The 27,726-nt window shown below is 39.9% G+C and overlaps 1 protein-coding gene across 1 annotated transcript in view; it reads right to left on the bottom strand.

The window, feature by feature from the left end:
* LOC124220168 (arylsulfatase B) overlaps positions 1-27,726 on the bottom strand; it is a 557,318-nt gene that overhangs the window by 227,687 nt on the left and 301,905 nt on the right. The window contains exon 7 of the mRNA XM_046628671.2: positions 10,336-10,609. Coding sequence (XP_046484627.1) covers positions 10,336-10,609 — 274 coding nt within the window. The remainder of the gene's footprint in view (positions 1-10,335; positions 10,610-27,726) is intronic.

The following is a 27,726-nucleotide window of genomic DNA, read 5'->3' as shown; positions in this document are numbered from 1 at the left end:
TCGGGGTTAGAAAAAGCCGGATTACGGATTAATTTGCTTAGATGTGATGTTTTTAGAAACGAAATAGAAATACTAAGTTTCAAGATAAGTAAAAAAGAATCACACGCAAGCCCGTCAAAAATGGAAGCAATAGAAAACGCACCAATACCTACTAACGTCAAATAATTAGAAGCATTCTTAAGATTAGTAAATTTTCATGAGAGATTCTTGCAAGATAGAGCAGACTACATATGGCCATTATACGAACTGCTTAAAAGTAAAAAATGGTTAGGGACCGATAGGTGTCAAAAAGCCTTTGATTAGGTCGAAGAACAAATAATATCCGATAAGATATTAACATTATACGACCCTAATGATCAATTATTACGCACATACGATGCGAGTGATATCGGCTTATCAGCCATCTTATCACACATATTTCACGATGGTTCGGAGAGACCAATGGCATTTGCTTCAAAAATCTTCCCAAAAAATGAACGTCACAGAGCCATAATAGATAAAGAGGTTGGGGCAATAATATTCTGTCTCAAAAAATTCTATCAGTACATTTGCTATAATGAGATTATATTAAAGACTGATCACGAACCCTTGAAGTTCATCTTCGGGAATAAGAATATGTCAACCATGATTCACAGTCGACTTCAACGTTGGGCATATTTCTTATCAGGTTATAAATATACATTAATCCTTCATATAAATATACAATCGAAGTGGTTAAATCAAAAGCCAACGGAAACTACGACGCATTATCCAGACTGCCAATAAAAGACAAGACACATGTTTTCGAAAATGTATATACATGCATTAATTATATTCAAAATAATTGTTCAAACATTGATTTCAAGACAGTTGCTACAGCGACATCTAATTATAAAACTCTGAAGAAAATCGTGCATTACGAAAGAAACGAGTGGCCAAAAACAGCGGACTTGCCTCCTATAGAGAATAATTTCTTCAAAAAACGCCGCGAATTAGAAATAGAAAATGGCAGTTTAACATTGGGTTATAGAATTGTCATACCAGAGACATTGCGAAAATACATTTTGAAAGAATTACATTCGTCACACATGGGTGGAGTAAAAGTGAAGCAGCTGGCTACAAATTATTCTTGGTGGCCGTACTTAGATGGAGATATCTAAAATTTAGCCAATAGCTGTAAAATTTGCTTAGAAAATAGACCAGAACCGACGAAAACATCACTAACACCTTGGCAATGGCCGAGCACCCCTTGGTCAAGAATGCATATCAATTTCACGGGTCCTTTCCACAATTGCATGTTTTTGATAGTGGAAGATGCGCATTCAAAATGGACTGAAGTAACAAACATGAAAAGAGACACACCTATACAAAAGCTGTTTAAAGTATTAGAGGAAATTTTCTCTAGATACGGTATCCCAAAGCATTTGGTATGAGATAACGGCCCGCAATTGTCAAGTGATGGATTCAGAAAGTTCTTGAAAATGTACAAAATCAAAGACACGTTTTCTCCGCCTTACTATCCAGCCACCAACGGCGCAGCGGAAAACTTCGTTGAAACCGTAAGAACGAAAGTTGACAAAATGATCAAAGACGGATATCCTCTAGACTCTGCGATGAGCAGATTATTAATCGATCACCGTAACACTCCACACGCTACTACGAATAAAACACCATCAGCATTAATGTTCAAAAGAGAAACACGCACAAGATTTGATTTATTAAGATGCGATATAGTAGGCACAGTATAAAAAAATCAATTTGATCAAAAACGATTCAAACATGGCAATAGAAAAAACACATTCTTTGATAACGAAATAATTGACGCCAAAGATTATCGCAAAGACATAAGTAAAAACTCGAAAGCCGCTATAGTTGAACAGCTTTCACTTGTTAGTTGTAATATAGGTACGATTCGACAATGGATTTGTAACAAACCGTCATAAAAATCAGATTTTTCGGACTGGCTTAGGTCACGATCTTAGAAGAGCGGGATGTGTAAATTGTAATGAACCTCACCGCAAAGATAAGAATACTACCGTAAATGACGAGGGGAGAAATATTGTCAGTGAAAAAAGTGATGAGTGTTTAAGCGAAAATTCAAAAAGCCAAGCAGCAAAAAGTGATTCAGCGAAGCGCAGATACACGAAGCGCAATTATGCAATGGAGGGCGAGCATCCGAAAAATGAATAATTCTTTGAAACAGATCCCTTGATCACATATAGGTTTATTCAAGCCAGTTAATGACTAATTCTAATCAAGAAAATGTTATTTTCCCCCAAGTAGTATCAATTATTGGCGTCAAATAAAAAGCTCGTTTCTGAAAAATAAATAATTCTTCGAGACAGATTCCTCGATCACATGTACGTTTATTCGAGCCAGAGATTGATTCATTTGATTCGAGAAACTGTTATTTTCTCCCAAATAGTGTCAATTATTGGCGTAGAATCAAAAAATTCTCCCTATTTCAATTTTTTTGTTTCATTATTCCGTGGGTCAGTTATTTATTCACAGTAAGTCTATATTTTCCTGGGCTGCCTCTACAGCTATTTGTGCGTCATTCAAATATTATTGTTATATTATCTAACTCATATAGTCAGTCATTATTCCTTCACTTTGTGTACTTCTGTGAAACATATCTGTGATTTTATTGTGGTATAATACTTACATATTTTCACTATAGTTCCTTCTAATTTTGCACATGATGATTTCTCAATTGTCAGAAATGTATTTTCCAAAAATCATTATTTCATTTACATGAGTGCGAATTTGGCAGACAAAACAATTTGAAAAAAATAAATAAACTCAGGCAATAATTACAAAATTGAAATTAAAAAAAATGCACATTCTAAATTTTTAATTTTCTAAACATGCATTTTTTTCTTTTTCACTTATTACCTTTTTATTTGCTTTTTTATTAATTCAAAAATGTCATTAATATCTGCTAAGTTCACACTCATTTGTTTACACATTTGTTGATTTGATTGCTGTGAACGAATCTGCCTTTCATTTTCATTTTATATCACTTTTACTATTCATTGCGGAGGACAGTGTTTCAACATGGCTTGTAAAAGATACATTCATTACATATCATCAGGGTACTTTCCGACTTTACATTATTTAAAAAGTGCGCCAAAGCAAAGCAGAAATTCGTCGATAGATGTCAATTTCTCTATTACTTTTGACGCTTCCTTTAGAATTCATCCTTCGCTACTGTAGCGCCACCCTTATATTCCGCGTATAACATAGAGTTCAGTCAGCGAACTCTGCGCGATAGGTCGACGCAAGGCGCCTAGCAACGAACGCGCATGCTCGGTGGCGCGCGTGACTCGGTAATCCGGACATGTCTTTCTTTCCTGTTTCGTCCGTGGCGGGATGAGGTTCGTGTTGAAGACCGAGCTACGCATTAACCAATTGTGGGCACGTGTCTCAGATAAAAGATAGAAAAAGCCACGGTCTTCTACACAAAATTCCGTGAGAACAATGGACGAAGAAACCCGAACAGTGCTAACCGGCCGAGAATTGATAGAATATATCCGAATATTTTAAGGTTAGTACATTTTATATATCGTATTCATAATGTTCACTTCCAGCTTGTATATTCAATTCAGACCCACGTGGATATGAAACGTAGCCGGGGCTATAGATTCATTGAACAAACTGGATATCGCCGCTATTGTCCTACAATTTTTTTGGAATAAGTTTTCACAAATTTACTTTAGCTCAATTTACACAGATTCAACTAAAAATCTACTCATATAGAATTTGATTTGGGGCAATGATATATTGATTCGTTTTACCGAAATTTCTACCACATTAAATAAATTTTGCTTGAACAGAAAGATATTTTTCTTCAAACAACTACGCATTTATTAATCGAATGAAAATAGCTTATGTAGTGCAACGTGGCGTTTTTGATACCCGTTACAAGGGTCTCCTTGAACCCTGAGCGGAACCAAAATTTGGGAATTTCCGAAATTGAGTCCCGAAGTTTTTGCAAAAGAACGCCAGGACTAGAGTCACGCATCCGAAACTACGAGAAGGGACACCTTAGCGAATAGCGTAAGATATTTCAGGTTTTTTGTTTTTTTTATTTTTCGAGCTACAACGGCATCAGGCAAGAAGTCGACACCGAATTCAAGGAAATCGCGAAGTGGCGGACTATCGACAATTGCGAGGGAAGGATGTCGAGGCTGCGGAGGGGGAGCCGACGCAGATCCTCGCGTCGCGGGAATCCAAGGTGGACGCAATTCCCGCTGACGGCCGGCGCGTCGCAGCCTCTCCCACTTCACCCCGCCAACAATTGACCAGCGAACTTGCGACGGACCGACTAGCGACGAGAGAGCACCACGCTCACCGCCAAGACGTCATGGAGCTGCGCGGAGGATGAGATTGCGATCTAGCTTTAAGTTCTGCGCAGCGATGCTATTGAAGGTACGCGTCGAGTTGCGCGATCGACGAAATCGATGACAGATCGATTATTGCGTATTTTTGCGGGTATGACGTCACGTATAGGGTCGCGTATCGAGATCCGTGTTGCGGCAGGTCATAGGTTTTTGAAACCAGTCTAGTTCTGGCGGTCGTGATAAGTAGTCACGTTTTGGGGAGTTTCGCGAAGTAATGGACTCGCTCAAAAATCGCGAGGGAAATGGAAAGGGGGTTGTAAGGATGTAGAAGGTAAGCGCTGCTTCTATCCCCGCGATTGAATTTCGAGCATAATTACGAAAAGGCTTGCCGAGTAACGGATAGCCGTTTTGAATTTGCGTTGTAGAAAAGTACTCGAAATTCTTTTGCCGTTTCTTTTGCTTGATGACCGTAGCCTGAGTACGCGTGTTAGAGTAGAGTAAATTTTGAGTTCCTGAGAAAGTTGAGTAGAGTCACGGGTTTTAGTTGAGTCTCTCTCGTTTGTGAAATCAACTATAGCCGAATTTCGCTGTACCGGGTCGAGCCGCGTTATCGGGTTTTTCAGTGTCACCTCTCGAGTAGGTCGGGAAGTGCCGAATTGGAGTGCTCGGATTAGCGGGTAACGTTTTGGAGGATTTTGAGTAGATTTGATTTCGGATGCGTTGCGATTGCGTATAGTTTAGGTTACGTTTAGTTGCGCCTGCATTGAGTTCCGTACCCGTTCGTTTGGATAATGTAAATTGAGTTGTGTAACCTTGAGCTCGTGTTTAGTTGAAGTTAAATTTAGTGGTGCTTGCTCTTAGTTAAGTTGCCGTTTAGTTAATATAGTGTTTATTCGAGTTGAGGTGATGTATAGTCGAAATTGCCGTTGCGTTGAGCAGCGGTTGAGACGAGAAGTTTGAGTATTGAGTTTTAGTTGCGTTTGAAATATAGTAACGTTTGCGGATTCGTTTAGTTGAGATAAGTAGAAAATAAGCTTTAGGTAAGTTATGTTGTCGCGTTTAGATTTAGGACAGCTCGCGGTAGCGTTGAAGCTCCGAGTCGGGTGAGATCTCAGGTGAGATTGAGAACGCCGTCTGTTCGGTAGCCCGACGGCGCACCGTCGAGTGATTAATTTTAGTTTCGGTTTTGAGTGATTAATTCTAGTTTCGGTTTCGAGCTATAATCGCCATGGAGAAAAAATGGCGAATTTGTCAATTCAGAATTGCGTATGAAGATTTTGAGATCGTTGAGTGACATTTTAGTTAGGGAGCCGCGAGCTCAGTAGAGTAAGAAATAGAGTAGGTTACGTGTAATTTTCTGTTTATTTTTAGAATCGCGATGAGCGCCTTTTGGATTATTTTTTTTTTTGTTTTTGTATCACCGCTATTGGGAAATATGAGATTTTATTTTACTTATTTTGTTAAATAGCGTGTGTATTTCGAGTGTCTCTCTCTCTCTCTCTCCAAAAATTACCCCTCCTCTCTCCGTGGTACTGATCTATCGAGCATATGCCCGAGGTATAGCGCATTAATGATTTCGAGGCGTGTTAATCATGCCAGGCGCCCAACAAAACTTCGTGATATTGTTTTTAGATCCAGGGTACATCGTGGACGCGAAATTATTGTGCACGCGGTAAGTTCTCGGTCATTTTCTCCGAGTGACCGAGGAGCGGGAAAAATCCATGTCACAGTAGGTATAATAAACATGCGAAGCTGCCGCCATTTCTGACGTAGGTATAATAAAGATGCGAAGCTGCCACCATTTTATGTTAATGCCCTTCATACGCAGCTTGAAAGTACATAGAAACATGCAAACTACATTTGTATCTGCATCCATAGAATATACACTGAGATAAGAGTATTTTCTATTAACAAACTTATACCAGGATATGGCGGAGTGAATGTATAGTTATTATTATGAAATTTCAATTCAGCCAAATAATATTCATTACCGAGTTTTTTATTCAACTACTGACATATTTCTATCGAGCTTTATTTGAAATAACTAAATCTTATTTGGCTCCACGAAATTTTTCTTCTCCATTTTATTCTACTGCTTACTATTAATCAGTTGAAAATTTTGAGAAATCAATTTTTCAAATGAAATAAGTTCCATTGAGGTGACTTGAAGGTAAGATTCATTCATTCAAATAGTACGATTCTTAGAAACGAAGTTGTCTCTGGATTCTATCAATATTAGGGCGGTCAAAGTTTCCAATTCCTGCAACACTGCGGACGATACCACATAGACAGGAGAATACGAAAACCGATGCTATCACAGGCCGACAGCGAAAAAAAATCTTTGTTTTGTATCGCAGCGAAGTCAAATAAGAGGGGCCGGAGACTGTGAGGATTGACGCCGTAGCCCTACGCCCAAAGTTTTCCTTGTCCATAGGGCCTCGACGTCATTCCTCGCCGTCTCAGGCAGTCGCTTCGTCTTTGACTCCGCTGCAATGCAAAACTAAGAATTTTCTTCTCTGTAAGGTTGTGACAACGTTGGTCTTTGTATTCTTATACGCCAATGTGGTACCATTCTCAGTATTGCAGGAATTGGAAACTCTGACCGCCCCGATATTGAAAGAATCCAAAGAACCTTGTTTCTAATAATTTCACTGAATGAATGGATAACTCTTACCTCCAAGTCGCTTAAGTGAAAGTTATTTTGTTTAAAAAATTAAATCCCTCAAAATTTTCAACCCTTGCTAATAATCAGGTTATTTCATTTGAATATTAGTTACTATCCCACCGTCTTGACTTGCTGCGCTACGGTAGAGCCGGCTAGTAAATATCAACCTGAAATTCAGGTGCGATTGCGGCTGCCAGCCTTACTAACCCTGTTCATGTTACATCCAGTCATATACAGGGTGAGTCAGTCAAAACGGCCAGAATGGGAGGAGCTCAGTTAACGGATCAGGCCGTACCTCTTAGCCAATCTGGAGCGAGTCAATTGAAACACCGAGAATGGGAGGAGCTTTGTTGACGGATTGGGCCGTAGCCCACGTGTTGATATCAAAGTAAAGTTTGCAGTCTGCGTACAGGTGTTCAGTGGTAATACGAAATAAAGTCACGATATGACAACAAGTGAGGCAATAAACTCTTATTATGATCCCTCATTAGTTGTCATATCGTGACTTTATTTCGTATTACCACTGAATACCTGTAGGCAGACTGCAGACTATACTTTGATATCAACACGCGGGCTACGGCCTAATCCATCAACAAAGCTCCTCCCATTTTCGGTGTTTCAATTGACTCGCTCCAGATTGGCTAAGAGGTACGGCCTTATCCGTTAACTTAGCTCCTCCCATTCTGGCCGTTTTACCTGACTCACCCTGTATACAAATTCATCCCAATCTTCTGTGTCTTTTGAATACCGCTGTATCGTTTTCTTGACTGACTCGATCGAGTTTGTTAGGGAGTTAGATTTCATACTTCTAGTATCAATAGAGATGACATTTGTTGTTAAATAGTAGAATACGTCTTATAGGGATAAACGTCAGTGACTCTGAATTGACGAAAATGAACCTAGTATACTGATTAAAAATTTTAGTCGATAGAAGTGAATTGATTTAGGTTTGAAAAAGCTTGAACAGGCTTGAATTAATGAAGCTGAAACTAGCAGCTAGAGTTAGCAGTCAAATGTGCTAAACTTCGTACAGATTTATTCACGAAACTTCTATAAAAGTATTAGCTTTGTATTAAATTTCGTACATTTTTTATTCTTGTATGCCATTGTCTCAATTTCATGAATTTCAGCACGTTTGGTTGTAAACTTTGGCTGCCAGCTCCAGATTCATCTCAATAAAGGTAGGGTCTGTTGAACCCTGATATAAATCTTCAAGGTTAAAATTACAGCCTATTGATATTTTTTTTTTGTTGCATTCCTGATTCCAGATAACATGATTGATATAGATATATGGTGGGATCTAACACCAGATCTTATAGCTGCTTCAATCAAACCTATTGGCCACCGAATGAAATTCATACGGCTCCTATCGGAGGAAGCAAATACAGTAAGCTATAACGTTCATAGAATACGGAACTGTATGTAAATGATAATATGTTATTGCTTGAAGTGAGAAAAAGCAACTCATTTTTTTTTGTCATTAGAATTTCACGTGTTTATAAATTGACAATAACCGTCACTTGCAGGTTACCATAGATGATAATCATAATGCTTCGTGTAATGGATCTACGAAAATTATTTTAGACCTAGACCTGATAGATCAATCAATTTTTGATACTTTAATTTACGAGTTTAAAGAAGAAAATGTTGAAAAGGGGAAAGATAATATCAAAGAGGCAATCCAGCAACCTTTGAAATCACAAAAAGGTGTTTCAGACCCAGATTCCTCCGCATCGGTTGCAGGGTGTAGTAAAGCTCTTACAAAATTGCCAACCCCACAGCCCTTAAAGCGCCAAAATTGTTCTTCAGGACCAGATTTACTTGAAAAGATCTCAGGATGCAAACCTCTTACGAAATCGGTAATCTCTGTCTCTATTTATATTTCAAGCACTCAACTTGATTAATACAATAGTTCATTCCGATAAATCGTATCTAAACATCAGGACAGAATCACTAAGGTCACATTTATTTACTCGTGTGATTCACCCATCTCAGAAACGAATTAATGAAGTCGTCGCAGAAACATTGTAGTTTGTTAATGCTGCATCATAATGATTTTTATCCTGGCTACTGAGATTATATTAGCAAATGTATTTTTTTGTCACTTCTGTCTCTAGCAACCTTTGATAAAACATTACGTTGTATTTGCTCTGTAGTTGTTGATCGATGTTTGTCTATAATATATGTCTAATCAGTCCTTCTGTCTGTGAACTATTCATAAAGCAGAACTTCTGTTTACAATGGTTAGAATACATCTTGAATCAATATCCTGACGGAAAACAGGTTTTAGCTGTTTTCAAAAGAGATAACGGATTGTCGTCAAAGTCTACTCGTGAGAAGTTAGCCAATGTAAATGTCAATCAATTGATTTCTGATTATGGAACGGTTAAAAATGATCAATTCAAATCAATTCGATCAAGTTGCAAGCTCAATTAAAGAATTATTCCCGTCAGAGTACTCGGTAGGTAACTTGTATAGAATAATCGTGAATATTTTCCTGTATTGACATCATCAATCCATCCAAATTTCTATTCGTTGAAATTGATTCTTTTTATGATTTTGACAAGGATTTTTCACTTTAGTATTTCCGTTTACTTCTCTCTTTTTTTTACAATATTCTGTTCTGACTAATAGCTCTTTCATTGGATTAACAGGAAATTTACTACATAGCTCCATTTACCGAAACTGCAGCTCAGCATTTTTCCAAAGGCAAGCTACCTTACAGATACAGAAATGTCCGACAATTATGAGACAGAATGGTATGTCAAGTCCCAAAAAAAAACGAACTTTGAAGCTGGCTACTCCAGATTTATCAGATTGTAAGTTTTGTCAACCCCCAAACAGTTATAAATATGTCCTTACGCACACATTATGAAATTGTATTTCATTCATTTTATTAGTAATACCGGAACAGACATTTATTGAGTCGAAAGCCTGCGAATTACTGACAATAAAGTCAACAATCAATTCTTTTATTCACTAGTGATTTACGGTCAAACTAACAATGCTACGTAATGTTAGTAGAAAACTTGTCTTGTAGAGGAGAACACGGCGCATCACTTTTGTGAAAAACATTTTACTCTTGAACCTAAAGAGAACGAAAAAATGTCTCACACGACGTAAAGTTTCGTCGATTTAGATTGATTTCATACTTTTATCGAAATCTGTTTGTCAAGAAACATCCACGGCGGTGCCGAAAAACGATGCAGATGAGCTGATTCGGAGATACACCGAAAAATTCTCCGGGCGGTACATTTTGACCAGTCCCCCCCCCCCCCCCCCCTTAACTTCTACAATACATTCGTGAACTACGCTAGTTTACTATCATGTAAATTATTGAATACATACGCATGAGCAAGGTTATTTTTTTCACATGGATCTTCATGAATCCGGAAAAGGCACGGAGCTTGAAGTGGACTGCAGACTGGTAAGGTGACGTTCTTAGGAGTGCAGCTTACAGATGCTTTTTCACGAATGTCACGAGCCTTTTGTGCAATTATAACAAAACCCACACTTGCGACAGCTTGACCAGCTGGACTTCCGATGACCGCCTCAATATTATAAGCATCCCCTCTACCTGAAGGTCCATACCAATCGTCCCAGACGCCATTGTAAGTACTTCCTGCACAAAAGACTTATATCAGTAAATGTAGGTATGACAGTGAAATAATTTAAAAATTTTAGCCACTGCCAAACGTCGCATATCAGTTGAAAACGACCCCATTTGCGCGCACAATGCTCGAATTTCGTAATCTCTCTAACGAGAAAAAGTAGAAAAATGTTAAAAGACGAAAATTAAAGCTAGAAACCTAAGCGTGAATTTAAGACATTGAGGTGCATATCAAATCCGATTATAAATTTATACATACATAAAAATGTGTAAGAAATGCTGACTAACATGTATACGAAATTCTGTAAATTCAACCATTGGGTATTTGCAAATTACAAACTGAATTTGTTACAAATATCAAAGGATCTGATGGGAACAGACATAGTATGGTAGGCCATCTACTATTGACGTATTTCATCGGGTGACTAGAACCGACATATCTCAATCGACTCTACAAGATATGTATAAGACTTCGTTTACACGACTATTGCGTCTATCGAAATTCATCCGATCTAACAATAAGAGGACGACAAAATACGTCAATTCTAGAATGCCCGCAGAAATGCGTTTGTTGTCATGGGTCGGTCGATATATGATGTGTAACAATAATCAATAAACTGATAAATATAATACATTCTTAAATCGTGAATAAAATAAATCATTAATAAAATAATAAATTATTCACTTCACTAAATTCTTGAAAAAAAGATTAGAATCACCTTCACAGTATACTAGCAGTCCGTTGGTCTGCTAATACGTTCGAGTTCTTTTCTTGGCTAAATTATTAAACATAGCCAGATGCTCTCGTTGACTCTTTCGTAGAACTTATCAAAACCTAAAAAACTTTTCAACATAACTTTTCGTTATCTTTCAAAGTTTTGTCAGCGTTTGCATAAGTGTACAATCTCATTGCGACTTGGTTTCCAAATATTGTTATATTTTCAAAACTATTCATCTGGTTGTAACAAAATGTCGCAATAAATCTGGCTAGGAGTTAGGCATCAAGAAGTTAAAGTCATGGCTGGTGAAGCATGCAAGGATCTCGTCGGCGCGATGAGAGACGCTCACGATTTGATGAGCACCCTGTCTCCAGGGCAAGAGCGCAACAGAACGACCGATCATTGGATCAACGTTAGACGAGAAAATATGAAATTTTTAGGTGACATTTCCATGCGTCCAATAATAAACATGATTTCGAAATACCAGATTCAGCACGCAGTCGAGCTCTTGCAGTCTTGGATGGAGAAATTTCGGGAACACCTCATTACCGGAGGTGATGTCAACACTCCTGCGGTGGGTAATAATCGCGCTCAATCGATTAACGCAGACGGCGCTTTCACCAGCTGGCACCGAATCTGTTGTGGTGAGGCAAACCTAACTTGCCTCTTCGTAGAGTTTTAAAGACATCAGTCGAGCTTGCTCTAGCTTTAAATACGCGCGCCGAACAGCCATGACAGGCAAAGACTCATGTAGCCGAGCTATTGTTACGCCAGTTTGTGTTCAAGGCGCGGCTGGGTGAGGATACTTCGTGCTACACTGTCGTAGGACGCAACAGGTGTTTTATTGTAAAAGAAAGTGAAGAGAAGCTAAAGAGTGAGTGAGTGGGAGTTTGAAGATCAGCGAGAAAGAAAATAAACAAGATACGCTGTTAATTTACATTCTGTTTAATTTCTACCAAGTCCACCACGATCCTCTTCCCAAAAGAAATTTGCTTAACTTCGATTGCCGGGAGCCTCGAACGATCATTACGACCCGGTGCCGATATACACCGTAAGCTAGCTGATCACGTGGCCAAGGCTAGGTGGCAAAATAGAAAATAGTCTTTCTGCCGCCCAATAATACGATTATACGTAGTGATAATTCGTTTAATTCATTGGGATAGATAGGCAGCCATTTGTCTGGATTACGATCTCATTTACATTATATTTTGTATCAATCACAAATCTGAGAAACCTTGATATGGAGCCATTTTGTTTGTGCTTAGGATGCGGGAATCAAGCGATTTGAGGCAGCCATACAAACTGATGGGAGAATTGAGGCGAATGGTATTTTATCATCCATATTCGAAAATACGAAGAATAGTGTTGTTACTTCCGTGAAAGGGGTTTACTCCCGAGCGGTAGAAATAAACAGGTTCGGCTTCGCTCTTACGTACTAGGACAACCGGAAGTTAGGATGAAGGTTGAATAACCTCGGGTATGTTTGATATATAGATTATATGTTTATTGCATAGAAGTTGAGTTAGCGGTAGGAAGGAAGTGTGCTATGTGAAAGATATATAAGAGGTCTAGATGAGACGTTGTTGAGAGTTAAAACCTATTTTAAATCTCCCAAGTGTCCTCAGAAACAAACCGCACGGGTGCAGGAAAGGTGTGAGGATGCTAAAGGAAGGGAATAGAATTAGCTGAGTAAAGGCGATAGTGAGTGGCATGAGTCTAGGTAGAGATAAGAGGACAGCGCAAAGACCGTGATATTAATATAAGAACTATGGGAGAGTTAACGAGTAGGAAAAATAGATAGAGGTGGTACGCCGGACGTAACAGTGTGAAAATGGTGAAAATAGTACAGTCCACCACGCGGAACAATATTAGCTTACCAACCACCGATTCTAACCCCAGTGACTTGGTCCAGTCAGTAGGGATAAGAAAGAAAAGACACACCCTACAAAAGGTAGTGTAGTTATAATTTTGGAATATGTAGTTGAAGTTTGTACTCGGATGAAAAATCCAGTTTGTGACCTCGAGGAATGGTCGCCCTGGCCGCGATCTTGGATGAAAGGTGCTAAAATCTGTTTTTTCCAACATAATACCTCAACGGTTGATCCTACGACTAAAAACGTTCAATACAAACTTGAAGATAATAAAATTTCAAACAATTTTTGTTGTGAACTTTTTTTGTAAGTCTCACATGTATCGAATTATAGCAGGGAAAGATGGAAATTTGTTTACAAAATAGTTAAATCAGTTTTTTCGTGGTAAATTTCGAAAAAACAAATAACATTATATTATTTTTACTGCTTTTTCACACTGAAATAAAATTATATGGCAAAATGTATTCCAAATTGAAATGGTTTTTGTTGCTAGATATAAATGTTCTGCCGTGTCGTGACTTTGTACAGAATATTATTGGTATTCAGCATAAACGTTTCAATTCTCGTTCGGTGGGTTCTGTACAAATGTTTTCAAAAGCAGGTATAAACCGTCCCTCGTCTTACGTTGTTCCTTTTATGACGCTCGAAACGAACGTCCTTTTCTCCCCTCCCTATATCGAAAAAGGGGCATGGCAGCAAACTATGCGCCCGAGGTCCTAGCTCAACTGAGACAGGGTCAGCGAACCAGTGCTATTTCTCCATTACCAATGACAAAGTCACCAGCACCCGAGACCTTATTGAATTTCATTTCATGCAAATGCAAAAAAGGATGCGGTGGAGCATGTGACTGCAGGAAAGCTTAGTTGAAGTGCTCTATTGCGTGCGGATTTTGTAATGAATTATGCAAGAATGCACCAGAAGTTATCATCGAGAGTAAGGTCGAAAATGACACAATATCAATGGAAGCCCAATTTTTTCTGGGCACAGACAACGATCGTTAAACTCGAGTTAAAAGATGACATTGAGGACGAAAACTATAACGAAGACATTAACATCAACCAACCCGGGTAGTCAAAAATGAGGAAAAAATTATATTGTTACAAAGAGTGAAATCACCCGTTTTGCCCCCTTTTAATGATCTAGCAGTCATCATAGATAAAAGACGTTTATAAACCTCTTATGTCTCTGAAAAGAATAAGGTTGCTGCGTCAACCAACATTATTGTAAAATCAGTCTTGTTTCAGACTTAAAACCAGAAACACGTACCCTGCAATTGAAGCTTTTTCTCAGCATTTTATTTACGCTTTTGATTCTGGCTCGATAATTAAACTCACGAATCCATATTCATTTTCGTAACGTCTGAAAACGTTACACTAGTGTCAGAAGTGGAATAAAGAGTTTTAATCGAGTCAATTCAGTGCGTGAAATATTATTAACCATGAGCAATAGTCGTTTGACACACTCTCGTCGAAGGGAAAGTGCCGGAGAAGACCTTCCATCACGGAAAATCCGCGGGTTCCCGAGACAATTTCATCACCTTCAAAGGACCCTTTTCCCGTAACTTCGGTGTTCTCGATCACACAGATCGATCTACTAAGGCTTATGAATCAGCAACAAGAAGCCGTCGAACGACATCAACGGCAGCTTGTAAGATCAATTCATATTATTTTTACTTTTATTTAACATATGAGGCACATATTTTCACACACAGTCACATACAGATACACACACACACTCATTCCAATTTATACATCGTTTTCTGATTTGTCTCGGAGTTCAGTGAGATTTTTGAATAAACAAATATTCAAATTTTGACTTGTCTATGATGCTCGTTTTTTCCCACGTTGGCTCCTGCCCTGGGACTGGAATGCGGAACCGAAGTTGATGATTTCAATATTTTCTCCACGTTAAATCTTGTTTCAATTACTGGCCAGTTTCCGTTGAGTAGATTATAGAGAGATGAGCGGATGACCGGTCCCTTCGACGTCCCAGAGCCAAGAGACCGAGCTCACGAAAGCGAACTCGGTAGTGTGATCGGAGGGGGGGAAATGAGAAATCGAGGATCGATTAATTCTTCGATTATAGAATTCGATTTTCAACCGCGGATAAATTCAAAATTTGGGTTTATCACTTTACAAGCTTCTGGATGCAGCTAACCAGCAACAACAACAACTTTTCCAGCTGCTTCTGGTCAAACAGGAACAGCGAAAACAAGAACTCTCCAATCAACAAGAACAGCGGAGATTGGATCGTGAGGCTCAGGAACGTTCGGAGACCAGTCTACACGACCTGTTCCAGACAACTGTAGCGGCTCTTCAGACGGTACATCAGGTGAACGGCTCTGGAGAACTGGCCGTCACCCCGCGAGGTTCCGGAGCTGCTACTCCTCTCCCTTCTCCTATTCCCTCTCCAGCTGTTGGGGAGGTCCAATACCCAGGACGATCCCAAGAAGCTCATAATTCAAGGTCTGTGCCTTTTATTAGAGAAGTGGACGAATCCACAAACCGTGGAACAAGAGTAGATAACGAGGTGATCTTTTCCAAGCCTCTGTTTCATGTTCAGCCTCGCTTTTCTTATCTTAGTCAATTGAATAATTCAAGATAACTGGGGTTTGCTTCTCAAATTTATAAGAAACCCATTTGCTTTTTGAAACCGCCTATGTTCGATGGAAAAGTCTCATGGGCTGAGTACGAGAAACAATTTAATACAATACCAAAGCATGATCAGTGGGACTCCATCATGAAGGCCTACAGCCTTGCCTCTTGTTTGCGAACTCCCGCGTTGAACGTTTTAATAGCATTATCAGAGGAAGAAATTTCAGACTATGACAAACTTAGCTCTAAACTAAAATTAAGATATGGCAATGACCATTCAACAAAACTTTATGCAGCACAATTACAAACGAGGAGACAAGGACGTGACGAGGACCTCGCGTCTCTTAGTCAGGATATAGAACGACTATCTCGAGTAGCATTATCAGACCATGAACCGTCTAGGAATTTATTAGCAACACAGGCTTCTCTGAATGCAATTACTGACCCGTAAATTAAAATGGCCGTTAGGACTTTGGGTCTCACTTCCCTACGGGAGGCAACGGCTGAGGCTCTCGAGGTGGAGGCCATGCGTAAGCAATGTTTTATGTCAAATAAATTTCGCCAAATCGAGGTGTCAAAAGTCACCTCAGAAAGACGGGATTTTGAGCGCTCGGAGAAGACCAAGCCTCGGAATTATAGAAATGAAAAAAGTAATAATAATTTTAAACAAGGAAATCGTGGTTCTTTTCAAGATCAGAATGACAGACGCGAAATTAAAAGCGTAGTTGCATTTGAACAAACTGTATTGTGTTGCTTATTTTGTTAAAAAATTGGTCATGACGCCAATCATTGTTTTCTAATTAAAATAATTAGTGGAGAACCGATGCAGAGTTCGAATCCAAACTCTTATAACTGGCGTAAGAAAGATATAGAAAAAGGGGAAGCAAATCCTCAGTCGAGTTCTTCAACAGGAACTCGTCCAAAGAACTAATTCCAGATGATTTGTCGGGGCGAAAATCATCGCAGATTGTTAAGAGTGGAAGCCCTCTTAGAAAACAGTTTTCAATTAAAAGTCTACGACAGTCTTGTCTTTACGCGCGCGGTACTGTAAATGGCGTCGATTGTCTATGGGTAATAGACACCGGCGCGGAAGTAACCGTAGTTCGATCGGATCTCTTTAAATCTGATGACCAGATTGTTCCCTCTTTATCTCTGCGGACAGCCACTGGAGAGACGACCCCGGTTTTGAGACAGGTTACTGACCAAATTAACCTTTTTGGGTGTATCGACTCTCCACATAAGGTTTTTATAGCAGATATAGAGAATGAAGGTATTTTGGGAATAGACTTTCTTACTAGCTTCAAACAATCGCGAAATAACTCTTTGTACCAATGGAAATGAATTTTGAAAATATGTAAATTTGAACAACTAGTGAATTTGAAAAATTAACGACGGAGCCAGGAATCGAACCTGGTATCTAGAGATGCTTTACCGGAGACTTACTCCACTAGACCACCTAGCCGCCCTGACTCTGTTGTCGTTAATTTCTCTCATAACCAGGGAGTTCAAATTTGTTTTCATGTGCCCGATTTGTATGAGTAAGAATTTCTTCTCTGCATGCACGATGTAAGGAGACTGTAGTGTGTAGATGTTTATGTTTACCCTTTCAATCCTTTGCTTCCGATGAGAAGCCCGTAAGACGGCAATGCCGTCTGATAAATGAGATGCGGGTGTGCAAATCATTAATCTACGAGAGAATTTTGTTGAAAATATGTAAATTTGAACAACTGGTGAATTTGAAAAATTAACGACGGAGCCAGGAATCGAACCTGGTATCTAGAGATGCTTTACCGGAGACTTACTCCACTAGACCACCTAGCCGCCCTGACTCTGTTGTCGTGAAATGAAATTTATTGGACTCCTTCTAGAATTCGGGAAATAGAACTCTCAGAAGATGATTTTCAACAACATTTCCCTTCACATTTACAGAGCCTTGTGGAGAAATCTTCGATTTCGTTAAATCTAGCTCAGATAGAATCGTTTAAATCTCTTTTGCTAGAATTTATAGATTCTTTCGCCAAAGATAGTGGTCATAAGGGCCGATGTACTTCTGTCAAGCACAAGATCGACGTCGGAGAGAGTTCACTAATAAAACAAGCTCCTCGAAGACTCGCTCTCAACGCCCGAAAAGAGGTGAAGAAGCTTGTGGAGGACATGCTAGTGAACGATGTGATTAAATCATCGTCTAGTCCCTGGGCCGCACCAATCGTCCTTGTTAACAAAAAGGACGGATCCAAACGATTTTGTATCGATTACAGAAAGCTGAAAGATATAACGAAGAAAGATTTTTACCCTCCACCCAGAATCGACGAGACACTGGACATGATAGCTGGTGCAACTTGGTTCAGCACCATAGATCTTCAGAGCGGATACTGGCAGGTCGAAATAGATCCTCTAGATGAAGAAAAAACAGCTTTTGTGACGGGTTTAGGAGGATTATGGCAGTTCAAGGTTATGCCGTTTGGTTTGAGTAATGCCCCGGCTACCTTTGAACGAATGATGGAGGCTGTTCTCCATGGGCTCACTGGCAAAATATGCCTCGTCTATTCAGACGATATAATCGTTTTTGGCAAGAACTTTGAAGAAGAAGTTCAAAATCGCAGACAAGTTTTCACTAGGTTGAAGTAAGCAGGCCTGAAAATGAGCCCGAAAAAATGCCATCTGTTCCAGAAAGAAGTAGGCTTCCTCGGACATATCGTCTCAGCACAAGGTGTGAAGACCGACCCATCCAAAATCAAGAAGGTTTCTTCTTGGCCGACACCTAAGAGTAAAGAACAAATTTAAAGCTTTTTTCGGCCTTTGTACGTATTACAGAAGATTTGTAAAAGGTTTCGCTAGTATAGCTAAACCTCTCCATCACTTGACCGGAATCAAGATTCCTTTTGACTGGACCCCATAATGCGAAGAAGCTTTCAAGAAATTAAAAGAAAATCTTATTTCTTCGCCGATTTTAGCTTATCCAGAGGTCGAACTTCCTTTTATTTTAGATACGGATGCCTCTCTTTCAGGAATAGGCGGGGTTCTGTCACAAATTCAGGAAGGTCAGGAGAGAGTGATAAGCTATTTCAGCAGAGTTTTGAGTAAAACTGAGAGGAATTATTGTGTCACTCGTAGAGAACTTCTAGCTGTTGTTAAGACCGTAGTACATTTTCACCATTTTGTACGGTAGGAGATTTTTGATACGTACAGATCATGCTTCTCTCAGGTGGCAACTTTCGTTCAAATCTCCCGAAGGTTAGGTAGATAGATAGTTAGAAAGGCTCGGTCAGTACGATTTTGACATTCGTCATCGAGCAGGAATTCAACATGGAAACGCCGATGCTCTCTCTCGAAGACCCTGCGAGGAAATGCCAGAGTGTAAACAGTGTGCACGATTAGAGAAAAACCGTGACCTCTCTCTTATAATACGGAAGATTTCTCTCGAAAATAACCAGGAGGAATGGAGAAAATCGCAACAAGAGGACGACACTTTGACTCAAGTGAAGTCCTGAAAAGAAGCGGAAACTCGCGCGGACTGGCAGGATATATCTTTAGCCGAGCCAGATTTGAAAATTTATTGGGCTCAATGGGACTCTATCCTTTCAATTGATGGAATTTTATACCGAAAATGGGAATCTGCAGACTTGAAAGAAATCAGGTGGCAACTTTTGGTTCCCAGGACACGAGTTCCGGAGATTCTTGCTCTTTATCATGATTCTCCTGCAGGCGGACACTTCGCTTCAAATAAAACTCTGGGCAGAATTCGCAACTTCTACTTTTGGCCCCGTTGCCGGATGAAAGTTGAAGATTGGTGTCGAAGATGTCGAATCTGCACGGCAAAGAAAGGACCTCGAGCGAAGGGACAAAGCTCTCTTCAAATTTACAACGTGGGAGCTCCATTTGAAAGGATAGCGATGGACATTCTCGGACCTCTCCCGATAACCCATTCTGGAAATAAATATGCTCTGGTTATTGCTGATTATTTTACTGAGTGGCCTGAAGTGGTTCCTCTCGCTGATCAAGAAGCCTTCACTGTAGCACAAGTATTTGTTAAAGAGTTTATTTGTAGACAGGGAGTTCCTCCAGAACTTCATACTGATCAAGGCCGAAATTTTGAGTCAACCTCAATGAAAGAGGTTACTCAGATTTTAGGGGTTAGAAAAACTCGTACGACTCCTTTGCATCCGCAATCTGACGGCATGATAGAGCGTCTGAATCGAACCTTGCTACAGTATTTGTCGTTCTTCGTAGAGCAGAATCAGAGAGACTGGGACTCCTGGATCCCTTTCTTCCTCTTATCTTACAGATCTGCGATTCATGAGACGACGAAGCAGACGCCAGCCCTCATGCTTACTGGAAGAAATTTTCGACTTCCGTCAGATTTAGAGAAAGGCCCTGTTCCTGTGCGAAGACAGCATCAAACAGATTATGCCTTTTTATTACAACAACGTTTAGAAGAAATTCATCACTTTGCTAGAAATAGAATTTCTATGGCTTCAGATAAATTAAAAACTCGTTATGATATTCGAGCCAGAGATTTAAAATTTAATCCTAGAGATTCTGTCTGGCTCTTCCGACCCCGTGGACAGAAAGGACGATGTCCAAAACTACAAAGAAATTGGGAAGGCCCTTACTTATTTGTTAATCGGATAAATGATGTTGTTTATAGAATCCAAAGATCTCCTCATTCACGTCACAAAGTGGTTCACTTGGATCGTCTTGCTCCATTTGAAGAAGATCAACCTGGAACAGTCTCTCCGAGACCAGGAACATCCTTCGAGGTTAGATCTTCAAACGAACACCCTTGACGACTGTGATCGACTTGACCTTCTTTACAGTCGGTCATCGATTAGGATAAGAATTTGCCTTTTAGAATTCATTCGAGTGAAACTCAACCGCTCACGATCATTATTGAAAGAAATATCGGATGCGGCAAAACAACTTTCACCAAGAGGTTTTTAGCAGATCGCCAGGTCTGTACATTTTCAGAACCTCTTGAGGAATATCGAGACGTAGCTGGAAGTAATCTCTTAGATTTGATGTATCAGGACCCAGATCGTTATTGCTGTTATTTTCAGCATTTCGCTCAAATGGTTATGTTAGATAGACATCTTCAGACGACTCCATTGCCTGTAGAGGTAATGGAAAGATCGATGTTCAGTTGCTATTGTTTTGTAGAAGCTCGTCGAAGGTTAGGTAATTATCGCGTCTTCGAATCTCATTTATTGATGAAAAATTTCGATCTTCTCATTCGCTCGTCTGAGCTCAGAGTAGATTTGATCGTTTATTTGCGAGTTTCCCCAGAAACTTCTTTTGCTCGAGTTAGTTGCCATTCTCGTGAGGAGGAATCGAGCATTTCTTTAGAGCTACTCAGAACTATTCATGAGGTCCATGAAGATTGGCTAGTAAAACAAACCTTTTCTTATTTATCGGCTCCTGTCTTAGTCATAAATGCAGAAGCTACGGCCGATCACGTTTCTAAAGATTTTTGTACTTCCTTAACATGCAGATAGCATATAGTTAACCTATACTTGCTTTATTGAGGGATACACTTAATTAAGTAAAAGACATAAAAAAAAATTATAAAATAGATTTTCTTTATTGAAAAAACATAAAGATTGTGAAAGGTTATGTTTTAAAAATTCATTTTCTTGCAATCGATATTTTGCGTAGCTGATCTCCATTTTGTAGGTTCGAAGCGAGATAACGCTTAGACGGAGTCGGGTTTTGGTCGGCTCGATTTTACTGCGTCGAACCTGATGTAGCTTCAAGCGTTGCTCTATAAATAGGAGAGATTGATTTTAAGATGGGTTTGCTCTTTTTCGGATCTTTCAAATTGGAATTGAATTATTTCTTTTGATTAGTAAACTTTTCAAAGAGCTTACATTTATTATCATCGAGAAGGAGCCGGATTTCAGCGCGGCTCCAAGGACCGTTGTCGTGTCGATCAGTGTCGAGTCCTGGTCAAATACCTTTTTCGGGCTCGCAGTTGGCTGCCGCTCTTCGCACAAAGCGGCTGTGCTGGTCGTAAGAGTTGGCTGGCACTTTGTCGACAGAGTGCCAGGCAACAGTGAAGCTTCACGGGAGTTTTTGGGGGATTTATTTTTTTTCTTTGGGAGGGAATATGGAAAAAAGTGCCGGCCGGAGAACAACAACGAACTGATGTTTTCAATAAAAGAAGTTGTTTGTTTTGAAATGATCTTTTGTTTTCCTAAGCGTTTTGTTTCCTTCTAGAAACTTCTTCTCTGGAGTCGAGTTTTGCGTCGGATAGGCTTTGGTTTATTGATGTAAATAGAGCCACGATTATTTTTCATGGTTGATGAGCGATTGCTTGATGTTCACATTTTATCAACCTTAAGTGTCAGTTTTTCTGAGTACTTTTTCAGGTTACTTGACACAGCCTTTTCCCATCCGATCTTTCCCCGATTCCTGAGGATGACTGGTGGTCTTATTTCGAAGAAATACATGGAAATTTCATATAAGATCGTTTCTTTTCTTTCAAATACACATTTCATTTATTTTATTCGTGTATTCTCCCAAATTCACTTAGTGAATTTGAATTGTTATACCATCACTCACATTTGTCCTTCCAAAACTCTAGGGTGAGCTGTTTCTCAAGAACATTGGGATCAGTCACCCATCTATTTCCTTATTTCCTGTAAAAAGGAGTCTGTTTTCATCCTATTTGGTCCTGGAATTTTCGGTTCCCGCCTCGATGTTTTTCACCCGAACCTGTTTCGTTTGGGCAATCCTTCATGAAGAGGATTGGATTTCTTTTCGACATCGATCTGGACCGATGCTGATAACTTCGAATTCATGAAGCCACATAACACTCAATAACACTCACCTTTGTAAAACAAGGCATATAAATTTTTGAAGTTATTTAACGCTCAACTATCTGCTCAAGGTTTTCTGTGGTTTATCTTGAGACTGTGGGCAAATGCCAGATAGTAAAAAAAGGGAGTCTTCAAATTTTTAGAGCCACAGCTCTAACTCACCTTTGAGCACTGACTGCTAGATCACACTTATAATTGTTTTATCTTTCCCGAGTCGGGACGACTCTTTTCCTCTGGGGGGAGTAGTGTTACAAAGGGTGAAATCACCCATTTTGCCCCCTCTTCAATGATCTAGTAGTCATCAAAGATAAAAGACGTTTTCAAACCTCTTATGTCTTTCAAAAGAATAAGGTTGCTGCGTCAACCAACAATATTATAAAAACAGTCTAGTTTCAGACTTTAAACGAGAAACACATATTACGCAATTAAAGCTTTTTCACAACATTTTATTCACGCTCTTGATTTTGACTTGATACTTAAACTCGCGGATCCATATTTTCCTTCCGTAACGTCAAAGAATGTTACAATATGTAGACTATACATAGAATTAGAAAAATTTACTATTCGATAAAATTATAATCTAGAAATAGGATACATTACTAATATATATCTTTATAACTTCCACCCATTCTCGTTATACAAAATGTGAATGTTATAAATTTTTACTTGTGAAAAATATATAATCAAGAATTATGAATTCAGCGTGGTTTATTCCTCGAAATAATCCATAAAATCATCATCATCATCATCATCATCGCCATTTTCGACATCTATAATTATTACGATAGTTTCATTCGCCCATTTTTTTTCTCCAATTATTGTATTGTATACTAGGGGCTTCGCCCCTGCGCGCTTCGCGCGCCAACCCCATCTCGGCGCTGCGCGCCTCGTTGTTCGGCGCTTCGCGCCTCACTATTTCCTTACGCATTGTCTAGTAGATAGGCGAATTCCTTCATGTTGATTTAATGACAGGTCCTGCACTTGCTGTCCACTTCAATTCCTTCTGTGCTTACTTTTCTTTTTTTCATCAATCTAAGCTTCCATTCGTTGGTTGAAAATTGGTGTTCCTTCTCTATTGATATCTGTCTATCTCCTTGACTTGCTGAATTATTTTTGCTATCGCTCTGCCAGTTATTCTCCAAAATCACCTTCTTTATATTTTTTTTTTCTCTATATTCATGTTGCTGTTCACTCCGTAAAACACCCCTTTTTTTTGTGGTCAACATCGATCATGGTCGTCCTCTTGCCTGGTTATAGGAATATTTGCTTATTATTATTCTCTGGCTTATTTGGTTCTTCGCACTTAAAATTTTATTTTCCTTTTTCCTTTGTGATACTTCCGACCATCCACCATCTTCATCGCCTTGTCTGCTGGTTGAAACTCCTCCTTTCTGTTCGTTGGTTGAAAAGCCAGTATGATATTTTTTGTTCGCTTCCCTATATTTTCGCTGCTGTTCCCGTCGTCTAATTTTTCGCTCTTCTATGTACATCACATTGGTTGGTCGTCCTCTCAATTTATTTTCCGAATCAATCATCGCAATCGATTCTTCCGATTCTTCGATACCCTTCGTTGAATTATTTTTACTGCCGCTCTGCCGGTTATTCCCTAAAATCACCTTCTTTATATTTATATTTTTTTCTCTATATTTGCGTTGATGTTCATTCCACAAAACACCTCTTTCTCTTGTGGTCAACATCGATCCTGGTCGTCCTCTTTCCTGGTTATACGAATATTTGGTGTATATTATTCCATGGCTTATTTGGTTCTTCGCACTTACAATTTTATTTTCCTCTTTTTTTTGTGATACTTCCGACCATCCACCATCTTCATCGCCTTGTCTGCTGCTTGAAACTCCTCCTTTCTCCATTGTCATCGTAAATCCTGGCTGTCCTTTTGACTGTTTGGTGATATATTTAGATCTACTATTACCCAAAACTGTGTGTTCACATACCATGCGGTGAAGGGTCGGCAAGACAAGATTTTTCTCACGCCAAACACTGCGTAATACCAGCTTTTCCTTTGCCGATTTTTTTCTCGTTGCATATCCCACGCTAATATGGCTGGGGATGTGCAGGCTCGGACTTGTTCGCTATGAAGAGTCGTAAAACCCAAAACTGTGTGTACACATACCATCCGGTAAAGGGTCGGCAAGACAAGATTTTTCTAACGCCAAACACTGTTCGCTACCTGCTTTTCGTTGAGCGATTGTTTCCACCGCATGTCCCACGCGGCTTAACGATTCAAAAAACCCAAAACTGTGTGTACACATACCAGCCGGTCAAGCCAAATGAGCAGAACGCAGTGCGCACCGCATCTCTGACGTCATTTTTCCCTCCGATATGCACAGAACTCAGTGCGCACCGCAACTCTGACGTCATTTTTTCCTCCGATATGAGCAGAACGCAGTGCGCATCGCATCTCTGACGTCATTTTTCCCTCCGATATGCGCAGAACGCAGTGCGCACCGCATCTCTGACGCCATTTTTCCCTCCAATATGCACTGAACGCAGTGCGCACCGCATCTTTGACGTCATCTTTCCCCCCGATATGCGCAGAACGCAGTGCGCACCTATTAGCTTATATATAAGCTCAACGCATCCGATGCAGACTCATCAGTCTTACACGATACGTGCAAGTCGAAAGCCTATAATGTTCATTTTCTCTGACATACAATTGTTACCTATAGCCGTTAAAGTCATGGCAGTCGAAGCGTATATGGGACTCGTGAAGCAGATGGAGGGGACGTACAATTTGCTGAGAGAGCAACCACCCGGAGAAGAGAATGACGCTGTCATCAATCATTGGGCTGATATTGGAATTGCAAATATCCAAGTTCTACGTGATATTTCTATGCAACGAGGAATGACTGTTGGTGCGAAAATACGGATCCAACATACGATCGCACTCCTGCAATCTTGGGTGACGAAGGTCAAGCAGTTGCAGCAGCGCACAGTGGTGACGGGTGGAAATATCGGTACTCCTGCGGGTGTACAATGGGACGACGTGGATAGCGTTTTTGCCAGCCGAATCAGAACAGGGGTTGTCACGAATCTCCATCATAAAAATTTGGACACCTTTCTGGACAATGTGCAGCGCGTCGGCACCGAGAAGTTGGAGCTGATACTGCGCGAGGAGGGAAATGTGAAGGTTAACCTCATATTATCATGCAAATTCGAAAATGTCAAGCACGAAGAGATCTCCACCGAAGTCAAGAGTTTCAACACCTCCAACGTGGCGATTCTTCTCCCATCGAGCGATATAAATGGCTGGTTTATAAGTGCACGGGGTGTTCTGCTGTCGAAGGTGGAAGATTTCGAGCAACGTGATTCCGGCTGGAGTATGATTGAGATCCTCAACATCGCTGTAAATATCAATCGCTACCAGCCTCTCGCCGCAGGGGCTTCAACATTCGTCGAGCCGCCTCAAGACATTCGGCATAAAAAGGCTGTGATCAACGTGAGGAACGAGGACGAAAGATGTCTTCTCTGGTCCGTCACAGCAGCCCTCCACCCGGTCAAGATGAACACCGATAGGACTAGCCGTTATCATCGATATATTTCCGAGTTGGACTGTACAGGTATCAAATTCCCTGCTACTCTACATGATGTAAAAAGGCTTGAGAGATTAAATAATTTGCGCATCAATGTATATGGTATACAATCTCAAACTTTTTCGCTTCATGCAAAATCAAATAAAAGCGCCATCGTGCCAATTTATTTGAGTAGAAATTTGCATAGCGTGAACATTGACACGATCCATCTTCTAATGGTTGAGAGTAATCCGGAAGACGATATGACTGGTGAGTTTGCACCCAGATTCCACTTTGCTTGGATTAAAGATCTTTCCAGATTGGTGAGCAAACAATTGTCTGATCATGATGGTCGACTGTTTTTATGTGACAGATGTTTGTGCCACTTCAGCGTGAAACACGCCTACGACAATCACCGACAAGATTGTATAACGCTGAATAAAGTACGCATGGAGTTTCCCAAGTGTAAAGATTTAGTATTTTCCAATTTTCAAAACAAAGGCACCGTTCCATTTGTCGTATACGCCGATCTCGAATGTATATTAATCCCTGAACCTGTAGATGAATTTGAAACTCGTAAGACTTGTGAAATTCAAAAGCATGTCCCGCACAGTGTAGCGTACTATGTACATTGCGCGTACGATGAGACTTTATCGGAGTTTCACGGTAAACGCGGTGTCGATTGCATAGATTGGTTTATGAAACAGCTTATGGATTTATCAATTCAAGTAGAGTCACGCATCAAAAACATAATTCCGATGAAGTCTCTTACCCAAGTGCAACGCGATCATCACATGCGCGCAAAGAATTGTTATATTTGTGATGAACCGTCTATCCCTGAGGAGAAAAAGTTTTACGATCACTGTCACTTCACGGGTAAATATCGTGGTCCTGCTCATAATCGGTGTAGTTTGAATTTCAGAGAGTCGCACTAAATTCCAATAGTTTTTCACAATTTGTCCGGTTACGATTCTCACTTTTAAATAAAATCCCTCGCGTCAACTGTCCCCGGTAAAATTACACTGCTACCCATAAATAAGGAAATATATATATCCTTCACCAAACGCGTCGATGGAACAATGATGCACTTGAGATTCATCGATTCGTTTCGATTTATGACTAGCAGCATCGATAAACTTTCCACATATTTGACCGATAACGATAAACGCATAACACGTAAATTTTATAATAACCCGACTCAGTTCAGTTTGATGACCCGCAAAGGCGTTTTTCCCTGTGAATACGTCGATTGTTGGGGGAAACTCGATGAACCGCGATTACCTGCAAAAAAAGCATTTCTACTTGCATCTCTGCGATGCAAATATTTCAGACACCGATTACGAGCACGCAAAAACTGTTTGGAGGGAACTCCATTTAGAGTCATAGGGGGGCTATTCAGATTTATATTTGAAGACCGATGTTCTTTTGCTTTCCGATATTTTCGAAAATTTCCGCGCTAGCTGCTTCAAAACATACGATTTAGATCCGTTGCACTACTACACTGCACCGGGACTTGCTTTTGACGCGATGCTCAAGCATACTAATGTAAATTTGCAACACTTAGACAACTTTCATATGGTGTTATTTATTGAAAGAGCCA

The sequence above is a fragment of the Neodiprion pinetum genome, chromosome 1, assembly GCF_021155775.2.
Source record: "Neodiprion pinetum isolate iyNeoPine1 chromosome 1, iyNeoPine1.2, whole genome shotgun sequence".
In the NCBI taxonomy this organism is placed as follows: domain Eukaryota; kingdom Metazoa; phylum Arthropoda; class Insecta; order Hymenoptera; family Diprionidae; genus Neodiprion; species Neodiprion pinetum.
This window is presented reverse-complemented; position numbering and strand designations above follow the sequence as displayed.